We start from the raw sequence: 14,607 nt of genomic DNA on the forward strand, positions 1-14,607 counted from the left end.
TGTAATGACAAGAAGAACAAAGGCAAAGGTGAGGAATTTTGGAGACTTCAAGTTTTCCTGAGGAGGTGCGGTTTCAGGAGGCAGAAGGCCTGAGTAAGTGTGCTGGAGTGTGCATATTAATGGGGCATGAAAAGAAATAGGGCAGGTAGAGGCAGCTTTTAGGTACAAGAGGAAGGTTTGGAGGCTGAATACCAACAGACAAACTAGATGGTCAGTTAGAGGGAAATAGTGCTAACCTTAGCATCTGGGGCAGCAGCAGCTGCCCAGTTTAAAGCATCCAGGTTCAAGGCCTATAAGCCTCACAACCTCTAACAAGTAGAGCCTGACCTCTTTTGCACATAGGCTTGCCCTATAGGCTTCTTGAATAGAAGCCACCCACCACCCAGCTTCATCCTGTATCAGTGCCAAGGTTCTTCACGGCTGCTCCCAGACCATTCCCTTCCATGATGGCACAATATTTTCATTCCCTCAGACACAGAAGCCCTTTCTTCCCTTCAATGCTCACAATGACTACCCTCCTAATCATGCCACATGTTTCAAACAACCAAGACTTCCATCCCTTCTTAGAGATCCAGGGGATGACCCACACCCCATTCTGGACTCACTACTCCTCAATCCCAATGCCACAGCAGTAAAACAGAACCCAGAACATCTTAACCTCTGAAATCTTCAGCTCCAGAACCTACTCTTGGAGTGCAACATCCTATCATCCTTTTTGCTATCTCACTTCCCAAATCTTATCCTCTGATGTCACTGAGCCTTTGAAACCTCAGGCCCCCAGTTTTCCCCTACTGCTCAGAAGTTTCTGACTTTCCTCTCACCCACATCTAGGGCAGATCTTCCAGGACAGGGCATACTTTAACTTCTGTTTTCTTAGGGAAGGGGATGGGAACAGATTCTGCTCAGTATTTACTAATTACACTAACTGCACCAAGCACGTCATACACATTATAGTTTTCCATCTTCCCAACAAATTTAACAAGTAATCTTCTTCTTACAGGACTGATGGGGAGACACAAGCTTAGAGAAGTTTCTCCCCAAAGTGACAGAACTATGTGCAGTGCAGCCAAGGCACTGTGGCACCTGGGCCCCTCTGGTTCTTACCCGGCTTCTCCCCACTTGGCTCTCTCCAAATGGCTCCCTACGGCTGATCTGACGATGTGCTCTCTCTGCTTCTTAGCCTCAAGAGGCCCACAGCGCTGCTGCAGTCCTTCCTCTGCTCTCTCAGCTCCTCTAGTAGCTCCCCCAAGTCCCAGCCGAGATTTTCAGCACTCTCCTCATGTCATGACCTCACTGATTCTAGCCACAAGATAACTCTACCTACTGTTTACAGAGAAAAGAGAGGTCAACAGGTATTAGGTTAAGAACTGCTCCCCTACTACTGCTTAGTATCGGTACCCTTCCAGGTTCTGGGCTCACCCTCCACCTGTGTAGCTCCAACAAGACGCTTCTCAGAAGCAAGAACAGTGCCACTCAAAGGCCTCCTAGACAAATCTCAACATCCTTCCAAAGCTTCCAGAAAAGAGCACAGATGTGAGAGGTCATCTCCAGTATTTCCTTTCTCTCTAGACTCAAGCTTGAAATAAAACGGAAAAGACGAAGACAGAAATTCATAAGGCAGTGTTGGAAAAGCACTCATTTTGGGGCCTGGCCCAGGGCAAGAACACAGTAAACAGAAACTGATTTTAGTACTGGCGCAAAGAGACTGCCCTGTGTCGCAGCGACCCCTCGGCCTGGCTCTGGGAGCAGTAACTTTCATTATCCTCAGAGCACACATGAAATGTGACTCACTGGGTGGCCCAGTGCCTGTTACCTGGTCTCTGGATCCTAATCCACATAAAGTAAAGACACTTCCAGTATCTGCTCTGGACTCATGACTGTCAGACTTCAGTCTGAAGGGAAATGCCTTTGTAGGGGTTTCTCAGTGACCATGGGAGCCAACTCCTGATGAGATCTCCTTGGCTCCTTGTCTCATCCCCAGTGCCCTTACTGAATGGCCTCTCTCATTCCTTCTCCATTCTGTGAGTCTAAAAACCCAAAGTAAGAGCAAGTTCCCCTTCACTACCCAAGAAGCAGCAGGGGACTGAGGCCTGGCTCTGTCTTTGATTGACCTCTGTATCACCAGGAGTCCAACAGAAGGATGAGCCCTCAGGCAAACAAGACACCAAGTGCCAATGAAGAATTTGGCTTTTCCTCCTTTAGAAAACTGGCTGTACAAAGAAAACTCCTCCAGTGGTCCAGCCTGTGTGAAGAGGGAACATCTATCACTGCTGAGGAACTATGATACAATGGCTGGATAATTTTCATTCTGTGTGAGAGTGTGTGAAATGTACACGTATGGTTTAAAGAAAATCAGTAACAACAAAATCTCAACGCCTGTACACTCACCACTCAGACTAAGAAATCCAGCATTGCTAGTACCTTTGAGGCCTTCCAAATGTCCTTTCTCAATGGCTCTCTCTCTTCTACCCAGAGGGAACCAACACCCCGAATTCCATATAATTTTACTGTATTTCAGTGTATCTATAAACTATTCATTATTTGGTCTCATCTGTTTTGCTTTCATATAAATAGAATTTTACTTTTTTTATTAAAAATTTTTTAAATGTTTATTTTTAAGAGAGAGAGAGAGCAAGTGAGTGTGGGGGAGGGGCAGAGAGAGGGAGACAGAAGATATGAAGCAGGCTCCACACTGACAGCAGAGAGCCTGATGTGGGGCTCGAACTCATGAACAGTGAGATCTTGACCTGAGCCAAAGTCGAACGCTTAACCAACTGAGCCACCCAGGTGCCCCTTTATAAATAGAATTTTAATAAATGTGTCCTTCTGTGATTTGCTTACTACTCTCAACATCTGTTCCTGAGTCATCTATGCTGTAGGTAATATGCAGCTATATAATCCATTCACGTTAAGTGCTGCAGAGGACATTCTCTCTATGGCATCCCTGGCTAGCTTCGTGTAGACACAAGGGAACACACAAGAGGGTTCAGAATGAAGTCAGCAGATTAGCAGTTGCCCACTGCCTAGGTCTTCCCAGCATAGGAGGGTGGGACTCAGCTTGGGAACCAGAGTTCTCAGGATGTGTCCACTGCCCCATGTGCCGATGGGACTGGCGTCCCTGTGCCTCAATGCTGAACAATCTCTGCCCAGTAGAAAAAAACACTCCGCGTTCTTTAAAGCCCTACAGGGACAATGAAGGAGCTGCCTGAGAGCCAACCATTCACTGAAGCCTGTAGGAAATAGTAAATACGTACAGTCAACTGATATTCAACAAAGGTACACAGACAGATCGAGGAAAAAGGAGTCTTTTCAATAAATGGTACTGGAAAAACTGGATATTCCTATGTAAAACAATGAACATCAACCCATACCTTGAATGAGACTTTCTGCCCATTCCCACCAGCCACAGCAGAAAGCCTCGTATTTCACAGGGATGTCTGGTAGAGTACTCAGAAGGCCTCTGCCTCAGCAGTGGGGTAAAATTAGCCCTAAATTAAATGCTGTTCTGCCACCTGGCTAACAAAGTTTAAAAGCAAGGCCAGATAAGACTAGAAGAAAGTATATTAAAAAAATTATTATAGGGGCTGGGTGGCTTGGCTGGTTAAGCTTCTGACTTTGGATCAGGTCATGATCTCACAGTCTGTGAATTTAAGCCCTACACCGGGCTCTCTGTTGACAGCTCAGAGCCTGAAGCCTGCTTCAGATTCTGTGTCTCCTTGTCTCTCCGCCCCTCCGCTGCTCATGCTCTCTCTCTCTCGCTCTCTCTCTCTCTCTCTCTCTCAAAAAATAAACATTAAAAAAATTAATATAACGGTATCCTATATGTTGAAGAAGCTAGAAGACTGAACCATGTTAACTTGAGATATGAAAAGATGTAAAAAATATCTCAAACTTCTAGAGATGAAAAATACAATGTCTGAGAAGAAAAATACACTAAATGAGATTAATGACATTAGATAGTTGTCAAAGTTTAGCTAAGCTACTCCAGGATATTGCTGCCTACGTATACATTTTGTTTGGCCAAGAGGCCTGGGGGAAAAGGGGCTTAAAATCAGGCAAGCCCTATGTAGCAGCCCATAGAGTCACAAGAGGATGTAAGTTCCTGACATGACTTCCCCAACAGCTCTTGTTATTAAGTCTCCCCTGGGGGCGCCTGGGTGGCTCAGTCACTGGGCATCCGACTTCAGCTCAGGTCACGATCTCACGCTCCGTGAGTTCGAGCCCCGCATCGGGCTCTGGGCTGATGGCTCAGAGCCTGGAGACTGCTTCCGATTCTGCGTCTCCCTCTCTCTCTGCCCCTCCCCCGTTCATGCTCTGTCTCTCTCTGTCTGAAAAATAAATAAAACGTTTAAAAAAAAAAAAAGTCTTCCCTGCCTTCTAGGGCTATCCCCTTGTGCTTACCAAAACCCTGCTTTCTTGGTTTGAATTAACCAATCTGGACTTAGCCTGGGAACCCCAAAGCACTCTGCCCTAATAAAGGCATGTGTCCCAGGTCTTGCCTCTCCGTCTGCACTCTGCTTTGTCCTTCCTATGTGCCCTTGGAGGCATAAGGTATGCCATTGCGTGTACTTCCTTCAAGATTTGTGAGTAATAAACTTCTCTATTTCAATTTCTTTCATGGTCTTTTGTTGAACTTGGCTCACCCTTCGGTACTCCGTGCTTCACTTAACAAATGTTAATTTAATAAACTCAACAGTGCAGGAAAGAAGGTTAGTAAATTAGAATACATACAAATAGAAACTATGCATAATGAAACACAAAGAGAAAAAAGACTGAAAATAATTGTACAGAGCAATAGGGGCCTGTGGGGCAACTCCAGGCAGCAAAGATATGCAACTTGACCCCGAGAATAGGAGGTGCCAAAAAAAAAAAAAAAAAAAAGCCAAAAAACCCCTCCCGATTTGAGGAAAACTAAATCCATCCAATCAAGACACAAAATGATTTCCAAGCACAAGGAAGATGGAAAAAAAAACACATGAAATCACATAAAAATAAAATTGCTTAAAATCTGTGATAAAAAGAAAGACTTTCTAAAGCCGCTGGAGTGAAAAATAGATAACTTCTATAAAAGGAACAAAGATAAGAGGTGGATTTCTGGTCAGGAACGATGCAAGTGAGAAGACAGTGAAGTGGAGCAGCACCTTTCCAGAAAGAAGGAAACTGTTAGGGTACCTGGCTGACTCAGTCAGTAGAGCATGCGACTCGATCTGGGGGCTCGTGAGTTCAAGTCCCATGTTGGGCAGAGAAACAGAGAGGGAAAGAAACCGGACTAATTGCTAAGACAACTTTTTAAGGACTCTATTAATGGACCAAAGTTGTATAACAAAACTGAGAAGCATCTATTTGAGAAATTCTACTGAAGTTTGGTGAGAACAGGAGAAATTTGTGGTGTTTCAGCCAGGGGCTATTCACACTGATGTGGAGAATAAAGGCAAAAGAAAAAAAGTAAACTTCTTTATAACTTACAACCCAGTGACAGGTACTAGAGACAGGCAGAGTAACCTTCCCCAAGGAGCTTAGCTGCCTCGATGTTAATACTTTGCTAAAGGCAAAAGGCAACCTTAGCTTGACATTAGCCAGACCTCTATGATCCTGTAAAAAATCCCTTTGGAAACTTCCTTTATGTCTACCTTCCTCCAAGATATATGTTTAACAATCATCCTCCAAACATATGGCCCACTGATATATACCTAAAGGGTTTCATGACTAAGGTTTTACTAGACAGTAGTAAATGACCTTATCCTAACAACAGCTAGCCCCTCAAGGTCCTGGAATTCTTGCTTCCAAATTCCTTAAAGACTTACTTTTATCCCTACCTCCCTCCCAACTCGAAAGTATATAATCAGCCACTCCTCACAACCCCAAGGCAGCTCTTTCTGCCGCAGGTACTGTCCCCGTGCTTTAATAAAACCACCTTTTTGCACTGAAGATGCCTCAAGAATTCTTTCTTGACCACTGACTTCCAAGCCCCAACATTCCACATCAACATGACCTCCCCCCTAGTTCCGTGGTGCAGAGAAATCTTATGAGGCAAACCATAGAAAATTCTACAGCTAGGTAAGTTAAAAAACAATAGCAATCAAAGTGGCAAACATTCAAGAAATGCCAACATACCAACCAGCCAGAATGTAACAGGAAAGTCAGGGGCCTGAGACAACATATATCAATGATTATACAGCAAGGAAGCTGTGTTTTAAGGCATCTTCCTGGTGCCATGTGCACCAGGATACAGGTATAAGAAGGCTCATGACAGGACTGTCTGCAATAGCAAAAAACCATAACCTCAAAAACCATCAACAGTCAAAGAATAAACAGCACATTTTCATATAAAAGAATCCTATGGAGCCATGAAAGTAAATGAACTATATGGCTACCCATAATAATCTGGGGGGTCTCAGGAATAGAATAGTGAGGAGGAAAAAAAAAAAAAAGCAAGTCCCAGAAGAATACACAGTGTGTGATTATATATGTTACACTCAAAAACAAGACTTTGTTTAGGGATATAGGCATATGTGGTAAAACCCTAAGCAGGCTCCTGAGGATTAGGAGCTGGGCACCCTGAAGGTGGGGAAGAGAAGGACACATGAAGGACATAAATGAACAGGAAGCTGCTATGATGCAGAAGTCACTAACTGGGGAAGGAAAAAGGTTCTAAGGCTGGAAGCATTTCAAAGTAAAGAAAGTACTATTCTTGTCTATATGTAGTTCGAAATGCCAACCCTGGACTGAGAATCAGAAGACCTGGTCCAGATTTTAGAAAAACACTGTGAGGGGCGCCTGGGTGGCTGGGGGTTAAGCGTCTAACTCTTGGGTTCAGCTCAGCTCTGTGCTGACAGCACAGAGAATGCTTGTGATTCTCTCTCCCTCTCTCTGATCCTCCCCCGCTCGATCTCTCTCTCAAAATAAATAAAATAAAAACTTTTAAAAAAAGGAAAGAAAAGAAACAAAAAAAGACTGACCTAGTTCACCTTCCAGAGCTACCTGAACTTGCAGTTGTAACCTCAGTCAAGTTTTCACTTATGGGATTCAGGACAAGAAGCTCAATTAAGACAATGCATGCTGAAGAGCGTTTTAAATTTATTTTTATTTATTTATGGTTTTATTTATATTCAAGTTAGTTAGCATATGGTGCAACAATGATTTCAGGAGTAGATTCCTTGATGCCCCTTACCCGTTTAGACCATCCCCCCTCCCACATGAAGAGCTTTTTAAATGCCTTTGGGGAATGGGAACAGATAAATTTCAAGCTCATCATAGTCTCAAGGAGAGAGAGACTCACCAAGACCCTAATGACACCGAAGCTTCAGAACCCCTCACCTGCCCAAGCCCCTTTCCAAGGCCCGAGAAGAGCCCTACATGTTTTGTGTTCTCTTTCCTTAAGAGAGCCCTAAGTGGTACAAACTCGAAGCCCCACTTGACCTGAGCTCCAAAGTGGCAAAAAGCTTAACAGATAGCTAGAGGAGATTCCTGTTTAAATTCTCTGCTCCTATTTAATTTTTCTGCCTCAGAAAATCACCTAATTCAAACTACATTTCCCTCTGAAACTAAGAGTGCACTCTCAAAAGAGTGTGACTAATAGGGCTCCAGAAATCCCTGGCTGTGCCCTTTATATGGAAACCTCAGGACACACTGAATCTTGCAGGAAAACTCAATACAATTTAAAATTATTTTTCTAACGAGGCCCTTTGCTAAGAAGGTGCAAACTAATTTTGGCAAACATCCTTGATAAATATTATAACTGGCTCAACTATGACAGAGCACAACCACCTCTGTGTTGCCTCTACAACTTGCTTCTGAAACACTATGCAATCTTGCCCCAAGGCTAGTGGCACTATGACGCACCCGCTGCCCTCAACAAGGGTTCCTAACACCGGTCTTCTGCACCAAGATCTAGATAGGCAGAAGTGCAACCAGGGGCTGTAGTACAGTCATGACAGCAAATGCTATTACTTACTACCCCCAGCATTTTGTGGAACACCAAAACTCCTTGTGCTTTGTCTCCTCCGTGAACGGAGAAGCAGAAGCTGAGCCAGTAATCTGAGAACAGAGAGAGGAATTTGCCACTGGACAAAATATTTTCAAGGAGAAAAAATTATCCAGAAAGGGGATTTGCATAGTAGAGGTTGAGAAATTTGTGGAGTAAGTCACAACTCTTCCTCTACAAAATGACTGTATCAACCAGAGAAAGAATAGGACTAAGAAAATGTTATTTTGGGGAAACCAAAAAGGAGCATGGAATGAATCCCCAAGAAATCCATGCAAAACCAACAAGGTTCTTGAGAATCTTGGGTCAGCAGAAAATACTGCCAGCTTGGACTGAAAGGGACAGAGAGAGTGTAAATCAAAAGAGATTACTGGATTCTCAAAATTCTACTGGCAAGAAGCAGGCTGATAAAACTCAGCTACAAAGTGCCACCTTTATGAAAAAAGGAAGGATGACCAAGGTGTAGCCACAAGCCCAGAGGGGAACACTAAGGGTTTAGTTGAAACCAAGAGCCCAGGTGGCAGAGATCAGAGCTATGGAGGACTATTCTCAGGCCTTGAAACCTAATCCAGACTCTGGAGTTTGCCCAGCTGCATTTCAAAGCTACCTTGGGCTGATGACTCCTTTTTATTTTCTATTTCCCCCATTTTTGAAGCTGAATGTCTGTAACTGTTATCCTATACCAGTGCCACCTTGGGTGTTGGGAAGGCAGAGGCAGATAACTGGTCTGTTTAGTTCGACAGGGCCACAGCTGGAGAGGACTTGTGTTCAGTTATACTTACTGGATTACATGCCAGAGCTTATCTACACCTGATTTACATGATCTTGATGAGGAGATTTTGGATTTGTGAGCTGGTGAGATTTAGGACTTTGAACTATTACCATAATGAAATGAGGCCCTTGGGAAGGGGTGATTGTATTTTGCACGTGGGAGGGATGAATGGGGGGCCAGAGGTAGACTGTGGCTCCCGTGACCTTCATCTCCTGATGTTATGCCTGTGTTCATGTAACATTATATGGCAAAAGAGAAATTATCTGAGTGGGCTTCTAATCACAACAAGCTCTTTAAAAGCAGTTTTCTCTGGCTGGTATAGAAAGGGAATTTATACAGAACAGAAGCATAAGAGAGATTCAACAACACAAGGGAGGTTCTCATTGCTGAGATGGGGGAGGGCTGTCACAGGGTGGAGACCTCTGCAAGAAGGAGCTAAGCATGGTCCTGGCTGTCAGCTGGCAAAAAGACAGGGACCTTAGTACTACAGTCTGAAGGAACTGAATTCCGTTGATAACCTAGATGAGCGTGGGAGCACATTCTTCCCCAGAGTCTCCAGACAAGAGTCTAGTCTAGCTGATGCCTTAACTTCGGCCTTATGAGACCCTCAACATGAATCCTTCTGACCTACTGAACTTGAGATCATAAACATGTATTGTTTTGAGCCACTAAATTTGTGGTAATTTGTTATACAGCAATAGAAAACGAATCCAGACTTTGGTCCACAGATTCCATTTCTGAACATGCTACGGCTCTAGCCCATTCTGAGAACAAGCCTCAGGAGGCAACATAAGGACCAGATTGTGGTTCTGGGCCCATCCCTTCAGAGCACAAGTTTCCTATCTGCAAAATGGGTGGATAAAAGGAGAAAGGTTGTAGGAAAATACTTCTATGCCAACAAGTCTTTTCAAATATCTGATGTATTATTTATCACAACACCCATGCCAATACCTGCAGAAGAGGAACCCAGACACAGTCAGGAGGAGAACAGTAACGGCTGGCTCACCTTCCTCAGGCCAGGAGTGTGGGTTGCTGGAATAAAGATATGCTCCTTCTCCTCCTGTTAGAAAAGTGCCCAGGAAACAGGCATCCCCCTTTAAAAACAAGCAATCACAAAAAGTAAATGATTTATAGCATAAACATTCACAGAATCAAAAGTTTTGCCCATTTGTCTATCTACAAAGCTGCTTAGTAGCCTCAGATATACCCAATTTCTTCCACACCTCTGGCACTGCCTGGCTCTTTGTCATGTTACTGGCATTCTTGACCTGTGCCGAAGAAAAGAATGTGAGGTCCTCTCTGAGTCCAGGCACCAATGCTGCTATGCTTGTTCATGCTCCAGTGGATTTCTAGCCACTAGAAGCAGTTCTCCTTGGCCCAAAGCCTTGACCTCTCAGTTCTATATGTCTAGGTCAACCTGAGATCTGCTTGTAATAGTACAGGGAGATTAAAAAAAAACACACCAGAGGCACCTGGATAGGTTGGTCAACTGGGCGTCCAACTCCTGATTTTGGCTCAGGTCATGATCTTGTGGTTCGTGAGATACGGCCACGCTGGGCACTGCACTGACAGTGCAGAACCTACTTGGGATTCTCTCTCTCCCTCTGCTCCTCCCCTCACTCGCACCTCCTCTCTCTCTCAAAATAAATAAATAAACATTAAAAAAAAAAACCCACAACACACCAAAAGGCCTAAATGCCAGAACAAATCCCCTCTAACTGTGCATCCCATTAAATGGTTATTTAAAAAAATTTTTTTAAGGTTTATTTTTATTTATTTTTGAGACAGACAGAGCATGAGTGGGGGAGGGGCAAAGAGAGAGGGAGTCACAGAATCTGAAGCAGATTCCAGGCTTTGAGCTGTCCGCACAGAGTTGGACAAGGGGCTTGAACCCATGGACCACGAGATCGTGACCTGAGCTGAAGTCAGATGCTCAACTGACTGAGCCACCCAGGCGCCAGCCCCACCTACTTTTTTTTTTAATTTTTAATGTTTGTTTATTTTTGAGAGACACACAGTGTGAGCAGGGGAGGGGCAGTGAGAGAGAGAAATGGTTATTTCTAGAGCTTTGCCAGGAGGGGAAGAATGCAAGCAGGAATTGAGACAGAGAGGAACATATCCTTCAGATCAGCTCTACAATGAAATATTCCAAATTATCTTCATAAATTGTTTACATTTCATTTTGATACAATGTTAACATTAAGAATAAAAAGGCTGCTTACCTTAACTGCTTGCTGGGTTTTCTCAGACAATTTTACTTCATTATCTTCTACCTGTATCCAAGAGGAGTGCAAATTTTCAGTTTCCTACTTCAAGGGTAAAATTCTGCTAGGTTTCCCCCATGTTCAAATATTTCCAGGAGACAGGGCAGCCCCTCGACCAAATCCCATGCTCTCAGGCCCTGATGGCTGGCAGAGTTGGCTGGCTGCCAGTCATCAAGTCTTAGAGCCCAAAGCCATGGTGGGTTCTCTCACTGGGACCTGAGGTCCAGCTAAATGAGCCTACAATATGTGGAAATGATGTCTTTGTCTCCAATTATATTTCAGGGAAAAACAACTATTTGTAAGGATGAAGGGAAGAGAACATATTAAAATATTTTGAGTGCATTCTCCTTTAAATGTGTTCATCTCTGAGGCTGATTCTTCCCTTTCCATGTCAGAATTGTAGAAACAATATAAACAGAGTTTAAAATAGGTACTTAGACCATTACTTCACTCATTACTGTCATACTTTCTGTGTCCCACGGCACCACAGTTTCAGACCAAGTCCCACTGGTGCAGATGGGACCCTTCCACATGTAGAGAAATCATTGCTGTAAAAACTCAGCAGCAACCATTCTGACCAGAGAAAGGAGCCACGTGATCTATTCCGCACTATCTGTGTGACTTTAGACAGGCTGGTCAATTTTTAGCCTCAGTGTCCTCATATGGAACATGAAGGTGTTAATGTCTTTCTTTCAATAATTTAACAGGGACCGAAATCATTTAGTTCCTTTCGTTTGGCACTTTCCCAAGATTAGGAGAGAGTTAAAGAAACTAGGTTCGTTTGCATAAACACAAAGAGCTCAGATAAAAACTTCCATTCCTGAACAACAGCTAGTTTAGGATCTGACACCCCACCAGGGACCTAATGAAGAGGCTCTTCTTCAGATGTTCTCCCCGATTTCTCCACATTTAAGTCCACTTCCATTGGATGAATAACACTAACCAGCCAGGAGCAGAATCTGGGTATGGCGGCTGTCAGGACTATGGAGCTGGTTTCTGTGGTAACAGTGCCATCTGCAGGAAGACCACAGACATGCTAGTTACTGCTCACTACCTGGCCCACCTTGTAGGCCCAACAGCTAACACCCCCTCCCCTTCTCAGGAGCGAGGGATCCTCTTATTAGTATACAAAATCTTATGCCCTCAGAAATTGAAAACCTCCTCATCTGGGGACAGGGAGACTAAGAGGGGAGGAATAAAGTTTTCCCTGTGATATTAACTCTATTACTTTTCTTACAACAAATAGAATTACACATTTAAATGAAGAGTCCTGGGAATCAGTCCTTTTTATCTACACTTTTAATTTTTATCAAGGTAGTGCAAAGGTTAAAAAAAAGGATCTAATTATTATTTAAAATTGCTTCTTCCTAACTACCAATAAGGCTGTATATGTGAAAATAATGTTATATATTAATGTTAATAACACATTATGTATAATTAGATCACAATATACAATAATGTATAATTATTATATGTGATTTATATATACATATGTACTATGAAATTATATATAACTTATTTTGCCAAAACAAACAAAAAAAACTCAAGTTTTGTTTTCTAAAGACCTCTTATAAACACTTACCCTTTTCTTTAACCAAGATCTGAGATGTCAAAAAGGATTCTGAGAAGACCACAGACCCTAAGCACCCCCTTCCTCCCAGCAAGTCAGGAATGTCATAGACAGTCATACAAGCCTATATCAAATGAGAAAACAGAGTTAGGCCAGTTGTCAGTCTTAAACTTTCAGGGAGAGACCTTTAAGAAACAGACCACAAAATGCTGCTTTAAGGCACATTTCAAAACAATACTCAAGAGTTTCTAAGGAAAACAAAAGTTATCCTGAACTACATCTCAGAACTGGGAGAGAACCTCAGCATTACCCAGGCATCTCTGCAACTGCCGCGGCATCAGAGACACACTTGGGCTAGAGGAGCATTTTTCTTTTAAAGTTTATTTATTTAAGAGAAAGTGTGAGCAGGAAGGGCAGAGAGAGAGGGAGACAGAGAATCCCAAGGACGCCCTGCACTGAGAAAGCAGAGCCCAACGTGGGGCTTGAACTCACAAACTATGAGATCATGACCTGAGCTGAAATCAAGAGTTGGATGCTTAACTGAATAAGCCATCCTGGAGCTCTGGACCAGTGGAGTATTTTTATGTTTCTTCTATAAAGTCCCTCAAATTGTCTATCTTCCCTAAGAGAAACATAACAGCCTTCCTTCTTAATTGTGATGAGGCCCTGGCCTCTCAGAGTTGAGGGCGTTTCTTCCAGGGTTTTTTTTGTACCCTCGCGTACTCTTCACATCCTGGCACATCAATACGCTCACCAACTCCTTTTTTGGTTTGGGCTCAAGTTCTGGACAAGCCTGGAAAGGTAGTCAATCATTTAGTACACAAGTCTTCATGGATATTTCTGGGTATATACTGACACCTGCAAATGCTTCTTTCACTACCAAGAAAATTAAAAGAAAACTATATAAGTTTTTATGGCAAGATAAAATAGAGCCTTCAGCAGGCTGGAAAAAAATTGGAGCAACAGAGTTCTTGAATATCTGGTAAGTAAGTCCTAATTTATATTAAAACTAATGAAAATGGAACAATTCGGGGGGCGGGGGGGGGGGAGGGAGGAATCTAGCAGAAGAAATGCAGAAAATAGTATGAGCCAGAGCCAGGGTCTAGAAAGATCGAAAATCTGGTGAGCTGGGGCGCCTGGGTGGCGCAGTCGGTTAAGCCTCCGACTTCAGCCAGGTCACGATCTCGCGGTCCGTGAGTTCGAGCCCCGCGTCAGGCTCTGGGCTGATGGCTCGGAGCCTGGAGCCTGTTACCGATTCTGTGTCTCCCTCTCTCTCTGACCCTCCCCCGTTCATGCTCTGTCTCTCTCTGTCCCAAAATAAAGAAAAAAAAAAAAAAAAAAAAAAAGAAAATCTGGTGAGGGACATGATGAGTGGCACAAGGAGCCCTCTCAGGTACCGTCTCCTCCTGGTCTGACGTTGCTGAATGAATGCCCAGGTGCAGAGCTCCTGAAGCAGAGCCCACCTTCACACATCTTTGTCCTTGCCTGGGACCCCTGCACCACCCTCAGCACAGAGACAAAAGAGACCTGGGGCTCTTGAAGAAATTGCTAGATCCCCAAACACAAAAAAGCAGCAGAAGAGTTGAGGAAAAAAACAGAGTTAAAGCCAAAGTTGTTAATTTCTCATGTCATCATGAAAAAAGAATGTACAAAAGTGACAGGTAGGCTTTTATAGTTAACTTTTCTTTTTTAAAATAAATTTTTGTTTAAAATAATTTTATTTTTTAAAAAGAGACAGACAGAGAGAGAAACAGAGCAAGAGAAGGGGAAGGGCAGAGAGAGAGGGAGACACAGAATCTGAAGCCAGCTCCAGGCTCTGAGCTATCAGCACAGAGCCCAACACGGGGCTTGAACTCATGGAACGTGAGATTGTGACCTGAGCTGAAGTTGGATGCTCAACCCACTGAGCCACCCAGGTGCCCCTCTTTTTTTTTTTTTTTTTTTTTTAAGATTTATTTTTAAGTAATCTTTACACTCAACACTGGGCTCATACCCACAACCCTGAGATCAAGAGTCA

The 14,607-nt window shown here is 43.4% G+C and overlaps 1 protein-coding gene across 2 annotated transcripts in view; it reads right to left on the bottom strand.

Annotated features, from left to right (window-relative positions):
* Positions 1 to 14,607, bottom strand: part of DNAAF9 (dynein axonemal assembly factor 9) — a 130,377-nt gene that overhangs the window by 49,800 nt on the left and 65,970 nt on the right. For both annotated transcript variants that reach the window (XM_049650041.1, XM_049650040.1), the window contains exons 17-20: positions 12,603 to 12,714; positions 11,964 to 12,034; positions 10,979 to 11,029; positions 9,763 to 9,850 (exon numbers count right to left, since the gene is read on the bottom strand). In XM_049650041.1, the coding sequence (XP_049505998.1) occupies positions 9,763 to 9,850; positions 10,979 to 11,029; positions 11,964 to 12,034; positions 12,603 to 12,714 (322 nt within the window). The remainder of the gene's footprint in view (positions 1 to 9,762; positions 9,851 to 10,978; positions 11,030 to 11,963; positions 12,035 to 12,602; positions 12,715 to 14,607) is intronic.

This window comes from Panthera uncia (genome assembly GCF_023721935.1).
Source record: "Panthera uncia isolate 11264 chromosome A3 unlocalized genomic scaffold, Puncia_PCG_1.0 HiC_scaffold_11, whole genome shotgun sequence".
Classification (NCBI taxonomy): domain Eukaryota; kingdom Metazoa; phylum Chordata; class Mammalia; order Carnivora; family Felidae; genus Panthera; species Panthera uncia.